The sequence below is a fragment of the Ips typographus genome, linkage group LG7, assembly GCF_016097725.1.
Source record: "Ips typographus isolate SLU linkage group LG7, UJ_Ityp_2.0, whole genome shotgun sequence".
Classification (NCBI taxonomy): domain Eukaryota; kingdom Metazoa; phylum Arthropoda; class Insecta; order Coleoptera; family Curculionidae; genus Ips; species Ips typographus.
Genome location: NC_138428.1, coordinates 2807561 through 2829561, shown reverse-complemented (window position 1 = coordinate 2829561; position 22001 = coordinate 2807561). Strand labels below are relative to the sequence as shown.

The 22001-nt window shown below is 35.2% G+C and overlaps 1 protein-coding gene across 1 annotated transcript; it reads left to right on the top strand.

Annotated features, from left to right (window-relative positions):
• The first annotated feature begins 10428 nt into the window (after positions 1-10428).
• On the top strand, positions 10429-12308 carry LOC145732024 (uncharacterized). The gene is made up of 2 exons (XM_081984049.1): positions 10429-10975; positions 11926-12308. Exons 1-2 carry the CDS (start codon positions 10513-10515, stop codon positions 12258-12260), a joined length of 798 nt encoding a protein of 265 aa, XP_081840175.1. The 5' UTR covers positions 10429-10512; the 3' UTR covers positions 12261-12308.
• Positions 12309-22001: the final 9693 nt, after the last annotated feature.

The window sequence follows — 22001 nt, the reverse complement described above, 5'->3', positions numbered from 1 at the left end:
ATCTTAATTCAGGCAATAAACTTTACTTACTTTCGTGAATGGTCATGTGACCTATTCTTTTGACATTTGTCAGTGTATAGATGACGTTGGCTGACTTCTCTTATAGTTGTTGCAACTAGAATATTAAGGAAACATAGAAAAATGGGTTCTTGACCGTAAAATAAAATAAATATTATAGAATAATGAATTAAGGAAACACTACACAAAATAAAAATGTTACTGGCGGTAACATAGTTTCTGAAACCTACTAATCAACTTGTATTTTTTGGATTTAAGTTATAAATCTAGTATGTTTTTAATTGAAACTGTCAAGTTTCCATATCAGTAAATGCAAGTTTTTTAAATTAAATTCTACAATTTCTTGTTTTTGCGATACAATCTGGATGCATCAGTCCGGTATTTTTTCTTTGCCGGTCCGTGTCATTCCCCGCTTAAAATTTATGGGGTAAAAAACGAATAAAAATGGGGTTGCAAGTGCCACCGTAATGTGCACACAATGAATTTCGGGGCGGTATAAGAGCGTCACGCAAACAAAAACAATATTTATCTCGACACGTTTCCAGAACGATATACATACACATCCCGAACGATAATTTTAAACGCGCCTGTATATGTGTCCCGTTTTAACGAAAAACAACTGTCAGGGTAACGCGATAGTGTCCCGCGTGATTTTTTTCTTTTATGTCAGGCAAGTGGAAGACATACAAACTCTAAATGTACGTAGATTTTTTTTTAAATGAGACCGAGTGAATTTTTATAAAACGCCCAGTTTCAAAGAGTGGATCCCTAAGGGCGATGAAAACGATCCAGGATAAAAAATGCCACCGTCCAAAAGAGACAAAAAGCGCATAGATTGTCCTCGCCGGTCCCTGGAAAAGATAAGAAAAGGGCAGTGCGGAGAAATTGTTCAATTTGTAACCGGGAATTCTAATTTTTGTCGGCGCGGATATTTCGGGGACTTTACGACTTTAGCCTTAAGGGAATCCCGGCGCTTGATACGTCTCCAGTCATTGTTTGGGAATTTATTCCGGGAATGGCCGGAATGGACACGCTTTGACAGCGATAAATTAAATTCTTCTTTTCTCTCCGAATTGAGGAAATTAGAATTTGCTCGTCTAACAAACTATTTCGCTTAGTTGAGCCGGCCAGGAAATTAAGTCTACTGGATCGCAGTCCGGTCAGCGGGAAGGCTATTACGAGGTCACTTCAAAAAGTAGTTTTAGTTGTTTTGCAATTCACTGGTTATGTCTACATGCATTCTAGTGGTTCATGCCATTCTATCTCTTAGTTTTTACCTTCCTCTACCATATCAACCCTCTTGATGTAAATTTGTTAATAATTTCGATTGCTTATTATGAAACAACAATTAAACATTTTATCCAACACATGACAGTTATGACTATCATTATTAATGTTATTTTAGACAAGTAAACTATCAAATAACACACTAGTGTGTTATAATCCATAACTCACGTTCATATTCTCTATTTCATATCGTTCTAGAGTATTTGGTCCATATTGACGATGATGGGGCTAATTTTCTTTGCAAATGTACAAAATAAGCCAATAGAACCTTTTTATCGATACCTTTTATCTTCCGTAAATTCATCTAAGACTCAAATATTTTGAATCTTGGATGCTTCTTTCGCTTCCATAAGGATATCCTCAGGAACGTAATTTGCATTGCTTTCTTCCATTTTCATTACGTTTTTTTCTTCAAAAAAGCCTATTTTTTCTGCAGGGAAAACTGACAAGTGTCAAAATTTTTAACAACCAACTTTGACCAATATGTTATTCTGTCTCTTCTGTCTGTAGGAAGCTTTGATTTGATCAGAAAGTTTATGAATTAGTATCCCATAAAAAACTATTTTTTCCACTTGTTGAATAAAATTATGTATGATACACTTGTGTTAGGGCAAATAAGTCACTCCAGAAAAATAAATTGCTTCATAACACACTTGTCCCATAAATAACTATTAATCACGACCGGTATATTATGAAGCTTTAATACGTCTGGCGTGGATTAAAACCTTCTAATAACGACAGTGTAAAACTAATGATAAACGAAAAGATCCCCTGAGGAAAAACTGTTTGGCGATAACATAAACGTCAAATTTAAATTCAAAACTGACATTGGAGGTTAGAAATCTCTTCTTAAAGAAGTTAAGTCAGGAATTTTTCGACCCTTAAGTTGTGGAAGCTTTAAGGGACGGTTACTGTGTGGTGGAACCAAAATTAGCTTGTTAATGCTCGTTTGCCTAACATTTGATTAGGTGTTGATTCGATATGTCCCCAAAAGAAAAAATCTAACGGTAACAAATCAGGGAAACGAGACGGACATTCAGTGTGACTCCTTCTTCCAATCTATTGACCAGAAAATGTAGAAATTTATTTAATTAAGAGAGAATTTAAATAGAGCGCGTTTTACAACAGCTGTATGTAAGATAGTGTAATAAATAACATGTTCTGGTGTCTGAAATGGACAAATATTTGTAAGTGGCTTATGGCAAATCAAGTAACTGGGACATCGGATTTCACTTTGACTGAATTGTCTACAAAATTTTCGATAATATTCGCGACCAGTCAACGTTTTAATAAATCGCAAACGATTCGAGACGCTTCCATTTCGCAAATAGAAAGATATGCAATATTGAATCCGAAATCAAAATAAATTCGAGCAAAGATGGAATCCGATCCCCCCGGGTGATCCGGGGGCGAATCATCTCGGCGTTGTCGCAAGCTGTGAAATAGCTGAGAGAATGTGTCCCTTTTGACGGCGTATGTTAAAACTGATGTCGGGGATCGAATTGAGCGTTGGAGGAGCTCTTCTCTCCTTCCCCCCCTCGCCGATCCGATATTGAATGTGTTCGAGAGATTGGTTAACCGAAACGATTCTACACACCCGATATAGAGTGGAGAGTGAAAGGAGAACGGACGGAAATTAAAATTCTGGCTGTTGTTCTGTCCAACGTTACAACTGATGGTGGTTGAAACAATGTTTGTCGAACAATGCAACAGTTAAATTATTATTGATTGTCATTACAGAACTATTGGTTTTGCTTCTGTTTTTATTTTGTGTGATATACCGTTTTTAAAACTTGCTATTTTGACGTGGAATAATAACAACACCAATCAAAAATTTGACCATCTTTCAATAAACTAAATAGATTCTGTTAATCTTAGTCACTTTCCTGAAGAAGACAACAAATAGTTCCGAAACACAGATCTATCAAACTCTATAAAATTGAAAATGTCTATACCGAAAAGTAAATGTCAGTCTAGCCACTTTTGTATTAATCATTTTGTCAAAAATATATCTATTGGGATAAAAGGTGAAACGTTTAACGTGGGACACCCTGTACTGCTATTTTAACATTAGAAATAGTAGAAAACGAATTTATTAAGTAAGTATTAAAAGTTTTTGTTAAAAGCGTAGAATATGACACACAATAAGGTAGAAAGTTAGAAAACTCCTAACCTAAATCGATTTGAAATGTTATCGCTTTAGGAATGTCGTGGATGTGTTTATTTTGCTATAAAATTAAGTAAATTCAAATTTTTACATAGTTTTAATTTGCTAGGGATGCTAATAAATTAACTATTAAGAATTTGCTAAAAAGAAGTAGAGTTTGAAGTAACCTGGCTATCTAATCCAATTTTATCACTTATAGTATCAGTATGATTTGGTTTTAACCAGTAGTTTCAAACAAACCTAACTTAATACCCAAACTATCTGGATAATTGCATTTACGGAACAAAATACGTGTCAGTGCAGTCCGTGCCAATAGCAAAGTCGAAAACTAAATCAAAACTTCCGACAACTATTTACCGCATCCTATCACATAACGTTGCGATACGATATCTGTTCATTTTTTTGGATTTTTCTAGCGAAAAGTTCGGTTGTCTCGTATATAAATTGGCTATTTTCATCGAGTCGACGTTATCTCTTTCAGGGGATTTTCATGAAATCGGGCTGAATATTTCATTAGTTTTATCTCGACCGATCGTTTCCCGTTTTCCAACGTCATCGATCACAACAACCAGCCCAAATTTCACTTTTCAACCAAGTATTATCACAAATTATTGCCCCTAGAGTCTATAGGTTATCATAATTACAGTACACGTCAGCCGCAGCACGTAATTAATAATTACAGCCAAAACACGTCGTTATAGGTGACTAAACACTACACCAACAAGTAAACAACATTATATTAATGTAGAATATTAACATGCGAATCAAAAGCTTCTATTCACGCCGTCACTGGTTTAGATTATAAATTACGCCTTTCTCGTGCCATTGTAAAAATACGGCCCTAACAGTACGAGCCGAGGCAATAAAGGCCATCTAATGCCCCGTAAAATATTTGGTTTAAAAAGTTTTACAACTACTTATACAGTGTAAAACTGGCTTGACGTAATGGCGGCACATCAAATGGAATTCAGGGCAATTTTAAGTAATGGCTTTCTAGTTTTATGTGCACATTATTGCATATCTATTTAACTAGCTGTGGTGTCTGTTGAGTTATTTTTGCAAATTTTAACATAATTTTTTGATATCATGTGGACTATATAATGCGTTTCCACGATTCATAGAGTATAAAAGCAGAAAAATGACAGAAAACTAGCAATTTGAGAACTAAAGAGAACACAACAGAATTTTCGTTAATATCTCATAAACCGTTTGTATTGAAAGGTGAAAATTTTTTACCATGAATACCTCTCAATAAGAAGCAACTTTTCGAAAAATAAAAACCTAGATTCTTGACATTTTTCATTTTTATTTTAAATTTTGAAATTCGACTTTGACTGCCTTAATAGCTTTAGAACCTTTAAGTTAAATGTAAAAATGGGACGTTTCGTGTCATTTATCAAAATTTCACTTTTTTATGGTGCTACTCTCTAAAAACAGTCAAAAACGTATTATTTTTAAAGTCATTTCCGAAACGGTGCCAGTTAGACCGAAACTGACTTTAAATTTGTGTTTTGCAGATCAAACTTAGTGGAAAAGTTACTTTGATATTTTGGAATCTAATATGGCGGCCGTTGGTATATTAGGCTAGGAAAAACCATCATTTGGGACATGTTTTCGTACAGTTTTCCAAAAAATAGTGAATAACTCGCTTATTCGAAAAATGTAAAATAATTAGAGTAGAATACGATACACTAAATTGTAATTTATATTGGGTAACAGTAATGTAGAATTATTAAGAAACTCTTAACCCTCATCGATTTGAAATAGCAACGCCCATCGGTATTTACATACGTTTTTAATATTTTATTTTTATAGTAAACAAAACATAAACAAGACAAGAGGTATATGAAATATGTGTGGTTAAGTAATGTTAATTGGTGTTTGTTAGAGTAGAACAAAGAACTCTACATATCAAATCCCTTATTTAATGCAATAATGTTTTCGCAATTCCTTAACGTAACAATGAGGTTATGAATTGTCATAAACTAATAAAAGACAAACGAATAACTGGTGTGAGTTTGACACGTTCCATCACTACATAAATGTGCAAAAGGGGTAATTTGAGAAAAGCGCGGTGCACATTGACAATCCTTATTGAGTTGTTCGAGTAGGAATATCGGCAGGTCTCTTCGGTCATAAAATCAAACCTAAACCACTTCCTCATCCTTCGTGCAACCCATTACAAAAATATATGGTTCATACTTGTCGGGAATATGCCGGGACGCCATAAAGACATCGAGTTCTAACAACTCTTTAAGATCCATCCGGCACAAAGCGCTTACAAATGTCGCATTATCGTAACGGCGGTTTTTTGATCGCGACGTTAAACTTAAGTAACTTTGCTCCGGGTTTTATCTTTCAAAATTTTACTATTACGAACAACAACATACACACTAGACTCCGGTTTATCTCTCGACTTTATATTAAATGCCCCCCGGCATCGAGCAGAAAGAGGGGCTCGCGGGGGTTGTCGCTACAACACCCAAAAGTTCGAAACCCCCGAGACGCCATTTGGTTATTGGGGGGCCTTTGTGTTTTCTTTCGTCCATTTAAGTCCCATTAAGTTTAGATCAACGATTAATTTGATATCGGAGGCCCCGTTTCTTAAGGGTCAGTGGTGCGGGTGCATCCCAGTGACGTACCATAGCACTAGCATTATGAAACTTCTGCTCGAACAAAATAGGTAGAAAAAAGTGAGACGCCACTGGAATATTGGATACAAGAATCGTTATTCATCTTTGATGGGTCATTTACATGATTGATGCTACCAACATGGCTCTACCGTCTTATGGTCATCGATTTGGGCATTACAAGTTCTGTCAATATGGGAGACTGACGTCTCTTCTACAAAGATGTCCTATACGTTATTTATACCGTAAAATCAATTTCGAATTTGATCAATCGCTTACAATTTTTGGAGTAAAACTCGGAATGCAATCGGTTTGTCTTATAACGAAGAAATTGCCAGAACAAAGCTGAATCAATCATTTGGATGTTGTTGCTTAAAGCACGGTAAATGGTTTTTTTTCGGTTGATTATTTATTACAAAACTTTGGTTTGAGTCCTATAATTTGTTCAAAATACTTCTTAGTGACATTGAACTAGTTTACTGTAAACCAGTTGAAATCCCATCTTACTCGTAGATCTGCTCCACTTAACCACAATTTTTCCTTTGTGAAGGTTTTGCCACTTTTATTTCGCGTTTTCGTCTAAAAACGCATCCAGACGCCGACAGATGTTCGGAATCTTTTCTGCGATATTTGCCCGACTTTTCCCCGGGAAGAATTCCGAATGTGTTTCGGGCGACCGTCGCCCTCGGAATTTTAAAACTTTTGATTTGATTGCCGTAATGCGTTATTACGCCCCGGGGAGTTTTCGATTCGGTTTTTCATCTTACCGATCGCAAAAGTAAATGGTTTAAAATCCAAGAGCATTTACATTTATATTCAGTCATTTTAAATGAGATACCCTGTATATTACTGTAATTAATGTGAATTATACAGAGTATTCCAAATGTTTCGAAACGGTCTTCTTTTTTCTATAAATTGTAAGCTACAAAGATGGAATTTTGGAATATTACTTAAGGTTAAAAAGTCTATCTCTTGGTCTTCTTCTTGTTCTTATTCATATTTAAGATCTCGCGATCTGTCAGGTTCCTCTGGATCAGTTCCTGGGAAGTGGACTGCCAGCTGGTATTCCATTTCTTAGGTGGTCTTCCGGGACGATTTTTGTCTCCCACTTTGGTTGCTTATGCTCCTTCTTTCGAAACATTTGAAATACCCTGTATACAGTAACGTTTCTTAAAGTTCCATCAAAACAGATGAATTTGACATAACAATCAATATATTAATACTGTCAATGGTATTTATATCGTTAGTATCATTGTATACAGGAAGACTTCAGAATATGACAGCTCGTCCAAAAATGTGAAAAAAGTTTCTTTTAAATTAATTCAAAATAGTGCATTTTAGAGTTACTGCTACTTGTTCTATTACATGGTACAGAGTGACCAACAGAGCCATCAAAAGAAGAAAGCTTGAGTATCTCGGACATATGAGGAACAAAAGCAAATATTACCTTTTAAAGACCGTTCTCCAAAGGAAAGTTAATGGCAGAAGACCATCAGAGAAAAGGAGAATAGGTAATGGGTAATTGAAGAAGAAGAGAATTCCAATACATCAAATCCTATTCGTAACGGTTTATAACTTTATTTTTAAGAAAAAGTTAGACCTCTGCTCACTTTAAAAACGGCAAATCAAATGTCCCCTCTCTTTATATCTTTTGCGCCAATCGAAAAAAACAAGAACGACCCTTTCTTGCCGGCTAAACAGAAAAAAGTCCGTAACGGCCGGACCGCGCAAAATTACCCCCGAGAAATTTAATCAAGAAAGATCGAGTAAAAAGTCAAATAGGGCTCCATTGTTTCCGGTCGCCCCTTTTTAAGACCCGCGACCCTTTAATCGGTTCGATAGAATGGTATTAAACTGGAAGATTTCTTTTTATGTCAAGTTTTCAGATTAAGGCAGATAAACCATTATCGTAGACGTTGCAAGATAAATTTGTGGTTTCTGTCAGTAGCCATCTGCGTCATCAATGTCCAAGGGAATGTAAATGAACTCGGTCTGATTTAAATGCAACCGTAATTTGCAAGTTCAGTCGGGATTAGCCGCAATAGACGAGGGAAATATTATTAGTTGGACATTGCCACTTCGCAAATTCAATAAAAACTGATTTATCGAGGCAATAATTGAGAGTCCCCCAGGCGCAAAGCTCTTTTATGGGACAATAATAACGTTAGGGCTCCGGGATGATTACACTTCGCAGCATCTACGTGTTTTTATTCCAGGAGGAGAAGCAACACGTGACCGCCCTCTCCCCCCCGTTTTACTCGCAATAAAGTGAGCCACGGAAATATGGGCTAATTTCAATTTAAAAGCCGAATAAATCTAACATCCGCCTTGTAAAAGGCGCCACAAAACACTATTCGCGCGAATCTGCATAACAAAACCGAAATTTCTCGTTTCTAGCGGGTATTGTTCTCCCGTATCCCTTAGGGGATTCCGTAATTTGTCCCCCGCGGCTTTGAATCCTCTCCAACTTTCAAAACAATCGATTGAGGAGAACGTTCAAATTAAATTACAATGTTCAACGATTCCGTCTTCGTGGCACAAACATATATGAATCCTCGGGTGTTAAGAAATGAGCATATTTCCTAACTAGATGGGTATTTCTCTATTGTTTTGGTTCAATGTGGTTAGAGGTTATGGCACCTGCCAGAAGCTTAGTTATTAAGTAAATGATGTAGGGACAATGAGATCTACTGTAATGACATGGTTTAAGGCGGGTAATAGCAACAGTATCCAGCAAATCCAGATAAAATTAATTTAATAGTTAGTTGTTACATACGTTCTGTACAGAGTGCCACAAATTCGATGGGGATCTCGAAAACGATAAGAGATACAGAATTGGTTAAATGGTGACAAAGTTGCGGAATTTGGAGTTAAATCTTATGCCGTTTTAAGATTTGAAAAAATCCGATTACTTGCGGAAATATCCAGAAAAAATACGAAATTTCGGAAAAACGTTTTTATTTTATTGTAAGCTTATTTAAATTTATTGACACTTTGTCATTGCAACTTTTTTCCCTCTAAAACCTGACATCGTCACATTAGAAATCCGACGTTTCGGTTTTTGCCAGCCATCATTTTGAAGATTTTGAAAGTGCTTTGTTTTCCTATTTAAATGGCGTGCTTGCATGCTTGATGATGATTGCTCTTAAGATACTTATGAAATCCATTATGATTTTATTGGACATATATGCACTAAATTTAAGAACATGCGTTTTGTGTAAAAGCAATTATCATCACTAATTTATAATTCAGCAAATTCTAACCTAAAACTCAAAAAATTAATCAAGTGTTGCACCTCATTTCAGTCAGAAAACAAAGCACTTTCAAAATCTGCCTTAAAAACAGGGTCGGATTTAAGAAGCTGACGATGGCCGACAAAAACCAAAACGTCGGAATTCAATGTGACGCTGTCAGGTTTTAGAAGAAAAAAAGTTGCAATGACAGTGTCAAAAAAATTTAAATTATCTCTTTTGATTGTAAGTAATAATAGTAAACTTTTTAAATATTTAGTAATAATTTAAATTTTACCACGACAAAAGTATGCAGAATGTGACAACAACCTGCCATTATGAGCTTCTTTTGTCACATTCTATCAACACTTTTATTGAGGTTTCTGTTTATTGCTTTTAAGAATTAGGGTCCAGGTCAAAACCTAACCGTCGGGTCAAACATCCTAGTGCTTATTTTCTCTATAACTCCATTGCTACATAAATGGCTATAATTCCCCAGGTGCCTAGTCAGGAAAGTAGCCTATTAATGTCCTCTCTTGTTTTGTTTTGCTATACAAACCAAATATTTTCCTACTTTAAATTAATTATATTAAAAGTGAAATCATTATTAACAGCAAAAAGAAATTCTTAGTTCATGAAGCATGTTACCAAGATATCAAGTAATTGTGGCATAAATCATAACGAAAACTGCAACACACTTAGTTCCAAATTCCGCAAATTATCTAGGGAATAGCTAGCAGCTTGTGTACGTCATAATTAAATCTCTTCTGCATCCCAAATAATTTCTATGTTAATTATACAACAGGTTGCATTTTAAACGGTAGTAGTCAGTGGCGTACCCTAGTTTCCTGTAACAAGGTTAGCGATTACAAGTTTTCAAACATCCGACTCTTTGACTGAACTGAATTTTGTTCTGATAAGTTTCAGCCAGGTTTTAATTAGAAACGTAAAGCTGAAAATTTGGAATTAACTTAATTGGTTAATGGATTTTAATGGGTACGCTACTGGTTTTCACTGAAGCGAATTTTACGCCGACTACCCTACAAAATTGCACACAAGTCGTGCATTAAACTTAAACCATATAATCGGTCTTGAAGTAAACTCGAAAGCATCTCCGACATATCGTTTTATTGTTTATAAAACTAATGTTACCAATACGACGTACCCAAATCCGGTCGATATGCGGTACCTCGTGGTTCTGATCGCGTTCTCCTACACTGTGGCCGAAAAAAACGACTTGATGAAAGAGTGCGCCAAGTACTACCGTCCTAAGAATTACCTGGATACTTTAGCTCAGATGAAGCTGCCTTACATCGCCCAGCTTCCGGTACCAAACAATTTAAAAAATATTATCAGCCAGAACTACATGAATAAGCTGCAGAATATAGTGCCAACTCCGGTGATGACCACCAAAGTGTTAACAGTGCACACCAAGTATGTTTACCAGAACCCAGTGTGTGTGAAGTATAGTAAAAAACAAAAATTGTGTAAATCGCCTGGAAATGGGAGTTTCAATAAGTTGATTACCAAACAGCATTTCTTAAAAAGTAACATTGAAGAACGAGTGGAAAGTTCTTTAAGTGTGACTGATGATGACACTGAATCTGACAGATTTACTTTGAAAGTATCTTTTGATAAATTAGGTGAGTTTTATCATGTACACAGTGTTCTAGAATATGTATTAGAACCTTACAGGCAAAGAAGTAGTCAATGTTTTTAAAGAAGCAAGATAATCCATTCTCAAATATATGTTTTGTAGAATAACAAGTTTAGTGAAACAATGATAACATGACAGACAAACTTTTGTCATTGTCTGATACGTTATTTTACGAATTTTACATGTTTGATGATGCCTAAAGAGCAAAACTAGTTCTAGAAATGTAGACAATTTTTTAAATTGTTTCGTCTTAAGACACCTTTGCCGTTGACATTTTTGTTTGTATCTGCCACTGTTTTTGAGTAATTTGCATTACAATTAGAAATAACATGTTTGAATTGGAAATTCTGTAATTAATTAGTATAAAACTAAGCAAAAGTTGGACCTTTGGAGCAGATACGATAAACACAGCAAGAAACTATTTTGTAGCAAGGGCGTAAAACCCAACTTCTCGCCCGCAAGTCCTAGCTTGAACAAACTAGTGTAAGAATCACATGGGGGCGTAAAATTGTTCTACGTCAAGGAAACAACCACAAGTTTTTGTACGAGTTACTTTTCTTTTAAGTATATTTGATGATGTTTTCACTTTATTTGATGGTGTCATTAAAGGTACTTTTAAAAATGCTTTCACTGGATATTTTCTACTATTTTTTAATTTGCCTACATGCCCTTTAAATTTGTAACACGTATTCTGTTATACCCTGTATAGAAACACCCTCAAACTTCGAAAATAGTTGGAATTTTAAAAATGCTCTTTTTCTATAACCAGATTAGCACATTTTTCTGAATTTCACCATTCCTGTATCAAGTAGAGTATGTAATTTCAAAAGAGTTTTTCAAGCGTTGCTCAATTAAATTGTCACCAGAAAACACTTCTCAACTCTTCTTTAGGAGATTTTGTCACTTCACTAGATGAAAATTATTTGTTTTTTTTAGAGCCAAGTGAATCATCAGTATACCCAGAAGAATCTAGGGCATTCATCCGGAAAACCCCATCCGTAACACCGGACAAAGTTCAAGAAATGCTGATCGAAGATCGTCTGGACCAGTTGGAAACAATTCTGCCCAATTACCATCGACGACGTACTTACGAAACTAGCACCATTTACGTCACGAAAACCATAACCAATCGCAGAAACATGGCGACGTTGGTAGTGAAAAACTGCATCCCTATTGGTTACGACGTCTGCGGCACCAGGAACAAGCATCGTCGAAGCAAATTGGCCAAAACACCAAAGGACGACGACGAGGATCGGTTTTATTTCGGTTAAGACTTGTAGTTACACGACTCAATTTAATAATAAAATCTCACGCCAGAACGAGCCCCAATTGATCGCTTAATCACTATCTCGTATATATTTCCCGGGGAACTTCGGCAGTAGTGCTTAAGTTGCACCCAAAACACTAATTTTCCTTCGCCGAAACCGTATCTCCGAACTGTCTGGCGTTTAAACTCGGCTTTAATCCTGTAGCTTTACATGTTAATGAGCCCCGCTCAGATAACTACACTAAACGAGAAAGATCAGTTTTATTTTCGAATGGGCGAAGGGTTTGCGGGGTGAAGGGTGTGCGGCAAATTTGTCTGGATGAATTTTCTGAAGCGCAGTCTGTAAAAGCGGGAAGTTTTTATATGGTCAGATTGTTTCTAGTGATTAAATTGATAGTGAAGAGACAGAAAATGTTGAACCAGGACAGTAGCTTACTAAAATTATATTAAATTTTTACTAAAAAAATTGTATCTAAATTATTACCTGAATCAGATGATTAATCAATCAGTTATATATTTTGCTTTAAGTCTTAGAATTGAATCATGTTTTGCAACTACAGAAAGTAGTTTGTTATCAGTGTTTTTAATTTAAAATGCAGCTTGAGATTTTTTTTTTCCTGTTCTCCCTTTTCCCTCTCCTGTTCTGTTCCTGTTCTTAAATTCAAAAACATTTCCAACACAACTGTTTGCAATGAATCACATAGGTATTCTTCTTCATATGCCAGTCTTCCTTAACGAAGGCTGACAAACCTGAAATAACCTGATCAACACTGAGGTTAGTCTACTCTCTGATTGGCCTCTAGCCAAGATAACTTTTTTCTTCCTTCTACTCTTCCCTACATAATTACTTGTAACAGAGAATGTTTGTCATTGCAATGTGGCCCAAATATGCTGTTTTTCTCCGTTCATTTGTAATTCTATCAGTCCAAGGAATTTTAAGTCTGTATAGCCGCATTTCAACTGGAAGGAAGAGGAAGAAACCATAATTCAATGGCCGATCTTCTTTTCCTATTTGTGATCATCAGCCTTTCTGGCTTATTTCTATTCTGATACCCTCATCTTGGTCCAATTGGAAATTTTTGGTTGCTCTCAGATATTAGTCAACCCTCTCCAACTGCATGCCTTCCAGTGTAAATGTAATCTTTGAGGTTTTACTAATGTTTATTGTTAGTTTTGTTTTTCCTATTAATGTTATCTAAAAAGATTTGCAGGATTTTTCTACTTTCCGCCATTATTGCTGTATCGTCTGCAAACCTTAGGTTATTTACGATGGTCTTTCCAATGTTCACACTTTTCCCTCTTCTCCATAGTGCTTTTTGGTATTTTTATATACGCATTTGGATAACTTTTAGTAACACATTTTTCCTAGAAATAGGTCAAAATTTAACCATTCGTCTGGTATTTAACGTAAAATTGGATTTACTTCACAATACTATATAAAAGTACTGTTTTAATGTTGAAATTAGCTAAAACTACGCCACTGATTAAGGTCTTCAAGACATCCCCGGTTAAAAATGGCAAACCGTCGGATTAATCGTGGCAGATAACCCTTGAGGACATACACGGTATTAAGAAGTTTCAGCTATTTAGACAACGACAGGAAACGTCTCCGCATAGGTACAACGACCACAGAATGGTTTTTGTTCCCCGGCCACCGGGCCGAAGATTTATCTGGCAGTTAACGTTAGCCGAAGCTCTCCGGCTAAATTAGCGTAATTAAACAGTTTCCAGTTTTAATTCCGACATTAAAACTGGGACGTACTCGACTCGTCAGAAGTGTCCGGGACGCAGTCGAACTCCGTTTTTACTGCTCGAAATTGGCGACATTTAAATGCATGGGACACGAAGATTTTCCGCCAGAGTGCGGTAATTAACAGTTTCCGGTAATTTCGACTAAAAGGTAACAATTGGACTGAACGAGGTTGTTTTTAGTATGTCGATTTTAATTAGGTTCGGCTTAAGCTTGTCGGCTCGTTGTTATTGGAGCGCCCGCTCTTATCACCATAATTTTCATCGTTTTCCCCTGATTTTCACAAAAGTCACGACTACATTAAAAGTTTTCACCTTTTCCCAAATATTCATGTAATTACACTCATATAATCATCATTTTTATCGTTTATTAGTAGAATGTGTGTTCACGCCTTTACCACTTCAGAAATTATTGTTATGTCCCACCTGGAACTACCACGATTACACATTTTTGATATTGAAAAAGTGTAAAAATCAGCATTTATTATTTCCAGAAGTAAAAAGTTAGCTTAATTTAAATAGCCAGAATCCTCTGGGGAAATTTTCAAAATGCTTCTTTCTTGTGTCTGTCCCATAACTGTTTTAAATTTCCAGAAGCCTCTAAAACTATTTTGAAAGTTCCATAGATCTCTGGAAAACTTTTAAAAAGTTCCAGAGGCCTCCACAAGTGTTTTAAAACACTTCCCAGAGTTGTTTTAATGTGACAGATACCTCTAGGACAATTTTGAAAGTTCCATAGACCTCTAAATGTCACTGACAACGTTCTAAAAAGTGTTAGAGCTCTTTAGATGTGTTTTAAACCTTTCCTTAACTATTTTAAATTGCCAGAGGGCTCTGGGACCATTTCTACTCTAATGTTACTGACAACTAGAAAGTGCCAGAGTCCTCTACAAGTGTCTTAAATCTTCCCATAATTGTTTTAAATTGCCAGAAACAACTAATAAGACTATTAAAGGTTCTATAAACCTCTAAATGTCACTGGCAACTTTCTAAAAAATGCCAGAGCCCTCTAAAAGTGCCTTAAACCTTCCCATAACTGTTTTAAATCGCCAGAGGTCTCTAGGACTATTTTCATTAAATTTCAATTTAAATTTCTAAAAAGTGCCGAAACTCTCAAAGAGTTTCTTAAACTTTTCCATAAATGTTTTAAACTCCCAGAGGCCTCTAGGACCATTTTGAAGTTTCATTGACCTCTAAATGTGACTGACAACCTTCTAAAAACTTCCAAAGTCCTCTACAAGTGTCTTAAACTTTTCAATAACTGTTTTAAATTGTCATAAGCCTCTAGGACCATTTTGAAAGTTTTATAAATCTCTAAATGTCACTGACAACTTTCTACAAGTGTCTTAAACCTTCCCATAACTGTTTTAAATTGCCAGAAGCCTCTAGAACTATATTGAAAGTTCCATAAACCTCTAAATGTTACTGACAAGATTCTAAAAAGTGCTGAAACTCTCAAAGAGTTTCTTAAACTTTTCCATAAATGTTTTAAACTGCCAGAGGCCTCTAGGACCATTTTGAAGTTTCATTGACCTCTAAATGTGACTGACAACCTTCTAAAAACTTTCAAAGCCCTCTAAAGTGTCTTAAACTTTTCAATAACTGTTTTAAATTGTCATAAGCCTCTAGGGCCATTTTGAAAGTTTTATAAATCTCTAAATGTCACTGACAACCTTTTAAAAGTGTCTTAAACCTTCCCATAAGTGTTTTAAATTGCCAGAGACCGCTAAGACTCTTTTGAAAGTTCTATAGACCTCCAAATGTTACTGATGACCTTCTAAAAGTTGACAAAGCCCTCTACAAGTGTCTTAAACTTTTCAGTAACTGCTTTAAATTGTCATGAGCTTCTAAGATCAGTTCCCTAGATCTTTAAGTGTCACTGACAACCTTCTAAAAAGTGTCCTCTACAAGTATTCTAAATCTTGTTAGAATTGTTGGTATATAAACATTGATTGGTTTGTACTATTTATTGTAGCCCCTGCTTTAATTAAAAACCATAATCAGGAAGCAATTGTTCAAAAACTTAAAGTGGTCCATGTTCACAAAAACAAGGAGAGCAAATCACAAAGTCGTTGTCACTATAATTTAATTGGCAGGTTATCGGTTTCGGCCTAAGCCATCATCAGACCTAAAATATACAATAGTGTTAACCAGGAACTGCTGCATTGACACAAAAAGAGACACTTAAAAACAAAGAATAAAATAAAATAATTATGTGGTAGGTCAACGTAAAATGGTCAAAAGTCTAAAATGCTAAACAACTAAATTAAAATTAAGATTACAAGAGTAAATTAAATACAATCGCAACCATAAAGGACGTTCATTAATTAAAAATGTTTTTTTTATTTTCTTGTTACAATCACATTTAATCACTGACATACGTTGTTGGCTGGTGATTGTGACGTAACAGTCAAAAGTCAAAACACAGTGAGAAACACTGTCACTAATGACAACAAATTGCGACTAATCCGAATTGGTTCAGTTATTACCCATACTCAAACATTTTTTTATATATTGTTTATGAAATATCCACTGCAGATATTTTTTTCGGGGCAATAAATTAAAAAGCTTCCGCTAACACAATATCAACAATATCATTATCAACGATAATATTTGTCATATAGAATAACAATAAAACGTGCGCATTATTACCGGCAACGGTGAAATAAAACCTCGGCTTTGTTCTAGAATCCGCCTTCAAAAAGCGCAACAATTTATTTTCGCAACGGAAAATTGTACCCGCAGAACGATAAATTCTGGAAATTCCAAATTAAATCGCGTCCAGTTTCGGTTATAATATTTATATTTGTCGGGGCGATATTATGAAAGCCCACAAATTGGGCCCATAAAATTTGAAACGCCAAAACGGTCGCGCTTTGATTTATTTATTCGATCGGAATTAATTCCGCTAATTTCGTTAATTGAGTAATAGTTTAATGGCCGGATTTAATCGGACACAAGGGCCACAATGCCCTATTTACCCCACTCTAATATTCTAGTTATGTTAATTAATCGCTTCAGTGCATCAACTTTACCGAAAAAGCACGAAAGTGGTAGTTGAAAGCTTCGAAACTAAATATCCAGGAAACTTACACAACAAAAAGTTATTTAATATCTGCACTAAAAGTCTTGGATCCAGTTTCGTCTAATATCAGTCCTGGAAATCTATTTCTGATTGAATTTTCCAGGACGGTTTCTTCTCTAACAAAAAAGGGAAAATAAAGAAAAAATTACTGCCTTTATCTAGTCGAGGATGTTTAACTAAAAGTCCTAATTTACGAATCTTCCCCCCTTCAAAAGCGCTAGAATTTACATATCCAGGCAATTTTAATTATAAAATCGCGTTTTGCAGGAAGTCCAATTATTTCCATAATTTTTCCATTCGGAAAAAGTTACCGAGGTTGAAAAGCAATTAAAACCCGCTCCCGGAGCTCGCTCTTTGGTTATCGGCAATCACTTCAAGAAATTTAAAGCCGTATAATTAGTCATTAATTTTTGTCGATTTTCTCGCTTTATGATTCTCTACGTTTAGAACAAATTTTAACAAACACTGTAACGTACCATGTGTGTTTTTTGGTAATTTATTAGCAGTACCAACATTTTTGCAGTCCCTGTATCTTTGAAACTACTTTGATTAGCAAAAAAAGAACAATTTTGTAGATTGTTTCTTATAGAATCAGGGCTGAGAATTTAGCTTAAATAAAAATTACTTCTGCACGCTTATGCCACTTATACAACAGGGTGGTGCAGTTTTAAGTGTCAATAATTCACCATTCGATAGTCCATCAATTATGTCATTATTTTGAAAAATGCTTCCTAAGGAAGATACAGAACTGCAAATTTCAATTTAAAAAATCGACACCATGTTCAAATGTGAGTTCGATTAAACACTAGTAACAGTCCAAATTTCGGACCTTTTCATTTTTAAAAATTACTTTTGAAGACTTTTACTATTATACATAATCTTAAACTCGATTTTTAGTCTTAAAGCACTAAAATCAGTCCAAATTTCTTAGAAATGTGTGTAGAAGTCAATGTAATAGTAAAGAAGCTTGAAATTACCTTTTCAAGACTATGGACAAACTGGTTTTCAGGCCTGATAAGTTTAAAACTTAGTCTTAAAACTGGATTTTTCAGACTAAAAACAGCCTTAAAGCCCTGAAAGCAGACTAAATTTTCAAGAAATGTGAAAAGCAGTTTTAAAGCACTAAAAATAGTCCAAAGTTCTATAAAAATTAAAAGCAAAGTTAGAAAACTTGAAAAGTTAGTCTTCAAGTGAATATTCATAAACCTAATGTCAATATCTTTTTCTTAGACTAAAATATTGAAATTTGTCTTCATATTATGAAAACTTACTTCAAATGCAAATTTTAAGCTTCTGATGACACTTTATTAGTTCAGAGTCACTTTTTTGTGTCCAAGTCAATTTTCAAGGTTTAAATGTGTGAAATTGTTGTCAAAAATTTTAGAAAAAGTAATTTTTCATGTCTACAAGTCAATTTGTATTCAAAGTTTTTTGATTTGTCTGAACAGTATGACGATTGACTACAAAGACAGTTTTTGAGCCTGTCAAATCAATTTTCACAGTTTCAAAGTCTTTCAGTTTATCCGGAAACTTCTTAAGTCAATTTTCACCGTTTTCAAGACAATTTTTCAGTTCGGTTGGGTTGGTTTTGGAAATTTGAACGTAATCCGTTACTCCAACGGTCTGACAGTTTTGACAAAAAAAAACGATTTTTGAAACTAAAATTTGAAGGACAGTATTTTCATTTGGAAGCATTTTTCAGAAAAATTACATAATGCATGTCAACTTATTTTTTATGGACTATCGAGGGGTGCATTATTGAAATTTAAAACTGGACCACCCTGTACAGAGTTTTTAAAAATTGTTGCATTTGAGATTAATGCCCTTATTAACTAGATTAATTTTAGAAAATTCTACTACTAATTACTATACTGGGTGTCTAAAAAGTCTGAAATATCGCAAATATCTAGAAAACTACTGATTCTGCAAAAATTACAGTTTTTCAAACTCTAAAACACTTTTTCTTCTGGAAAAGCTTGAAAATTACATTCAAGACATTGATTCAGTCATTTTGGAAACGTCGAAAAGTTCAAGAAGTTTTTAATTAATTTGATTGGAAAAACGTGGCTCATTTTTGGTGGCAGTGCCGTAAAACTGTAAAATGTCAGATTACAGAAAGTTAAATAGGTAAACATATTTTTTTTTAAATTGATATTTTCAAATTGAAGTTATCGCTTGTCCGGCTTTGACTTAAAAATACAAACCGGACAACGAGATCGCGTTTTTTAATTAAAACCCATCCCGATCCGGTACAAAGCGGCTTACGAGCTATCTATCGCGTTTGATCCGATTATAAAGAAACAACCCCGCGTAATTAATAGCCGAGCCGTCGAAAAGAAAAATCCCACCCTTTTCATCCCTTTACCTACGCTTTTTTGTGTATCGATTTTAATTCGAGCCTGCAAATTTCTACACAGAGGGCAATAAACTACCTTTTACGATTTCGTTTCCTTTCGCCCTTAATCACTTGATTATCTAACCTTACTTCATCAAGTCCGTAAATCCTCACTAAAGTTGACCATAATTTCGATTTTTCTTTTACGAGAAGGCTTTCGACAACAATACGCCAACATATTTGCATATTATCCTGCTCAAGCCGTTCAGGCTATTAACTTTGAAGAAAACTTTGTCTAAGTTTCGTCTTGATTTACGTCCCGATTTTCTCTTGCTGTTTTTGATCTCGTGTTAATTTTTACTGCAGTCGCAAATCTGGTTCCTGCCCAGAAAGTTTTGCACACACACACCAAAGCAGGAAGTTTGCCTGCAACTTTAACAAGATACGTTTCTAAGCCATGTAAATGAGACACTATGTCAACCCAATGCGGCGAACGTCGGCTTAAGATATTCGGTAATAATGTCGTACTAGTGCGATTTATGGTGCTTCCCGTGCATATTTCGAGTAGGTACGTACTAAGATTTGCTAGGAATAATTATTAGAGACGAGAGATAGTAAAATACTGTCAGACTGGCGTTGATTATGTAAAAGTTTTGGTTTCATCTTGGTCATTTAAAAGTGTAAAAATAAATAATTAATATTATCCCATTTTCATATGCCTATGCTTATTAAGATAATTTCACTCGCTGTTTATCCTAAAAACTGAAATTTCAAATGCTATGAACCCTATAATTCAATCTTCTGCACTTTTGTCCCAATGTAAGTAAATGAATTTGCGTAAATTACTTGTAAATGCCTAATACTGTTATTGTGTGAATTTTGTAATGTTTTTTCAGGTTACTGGATAGAAAATTTAATAGGGATTCCAAAAATGTACTTAAAACAGTCATTTTTCCACTCCAAGTTGGTTTTATAGGTAATTTTGTCCCTGACTGTCCCTTCAAACTGTGTTTCTGGCAGTTCAAATTTTGACACCGATTTTTCCCCTGACGGTACCGAATTTTGTAGTATTTTTTCAGGTTACTGGATAGAAAATTTAATGGAGATTCCAAAAATGTGCTTAAAACAGTCATTTTCCCGCTACAAGTGGGTTTTACAGACGATTTTGTCCCTGACTGTCCTTTCAAAGTGTGTTTCTGGCAGTTCAAATTTTGACACCGATTTTCGCCCTGACAGTATCGAATTTTGTAGTGTTTTTTCAGGTTACTGGATAGAAAATTTAATGGGGATTTCAAAAATGTGCTTAGAACAGTCATTTTCCCACTCCAAGTTGGTTTTACAGGTAATTTTGTTCCTGACTGTCCCTTCAAACTGTGTTTCTGGCAGTTCAAATTTTGACACCGATTTTCTCCCTGACAGTATCGAATTTTGTAGTGTTTTTTCAGGTTATTAGAGAGAAAACTTAATGAGGGTTCCAAAAATGTGCTTAAAACTGTCATTTTCTCACTTCAAGTAGGTTTGACCACTGTCAAACTGTCAAACTGTACTTAAAAGTTGTAATCAGTTTTCTTGCAGTATTCGATTTAAAACATGTTTTTGAGATTTATGACAGTTATTTTGACAGTAGTCATTTAACTGCTAAACTATCCTCCAAAATTCACCTGATATCTGTGACTGAATGTCAAAAATGGCCAAATTTGCAAGAATTACTGGTCGAATTTGAATTTACTGGTAAAATTAGTAAATTTTATTTTACCTTACCGGTAAATAACCGGTCACGGTAAATTTACACCCATCATTAGAAAAATACTGCATATTGGCCTTTTTTGGATCTCAGAAACTCGGCAAACATTATAAATCCGGAAACATTAAATTATGTACTTTAAGGAAAACATCAGTAAAGCCAATAAGTTGTTCGGCAAAGAAGGAAAAGCCGTATCTACAGCAGGGCCGAGCCAAAAACAAAAAGTCGAGCGCAATTCGCCCGGATAATTGGCAAACATTAATTAATTCTTGTCAGCGCATAATTTCGAAAGTTTATTAAATTTCCAGCGGGCGAAAAACACGGGAAACACCTGAGAAAACTCGCTTGATGTATTGAAAACGAAACTTTACCGGTTTTCCTCGGGCGAAACTTTCCGCGAATTATGTTTATTAATGCGGCGCCGGTTTGCGCCTCGAGATTTCAAATTTTTTCTTCTTTCATTCATTTACGAAAGGGTTACTTCTCTAGAAAATAACAGGGCACGCCACTGGAACCATAAATTCCTATTTCGTATTGACGAGGAGCAGAAAGTGCCTCCCGGAAGAACGACAGCACGAAGATGAAACTATTTATCTTTGTTTAGGTGTTTTCAGTCGATGATGCTTACAAAACAAACTGGCTTCAATTTTTTTTCGTTTTCAATCCAGTTGGTTGCTTTAGAGAACATTTTAAGTGGAGAATTAATTTTGAAGCTTAAATAAACGCGAGATGGTCTTGAGATGTGGCACCCTCGAGATTTTTCAAATTAAATTTGCTCAACTGGGGGCGAGTGTGAAGTTTTAGTTTTCCTAGATTGGAGACTGGTAACAGC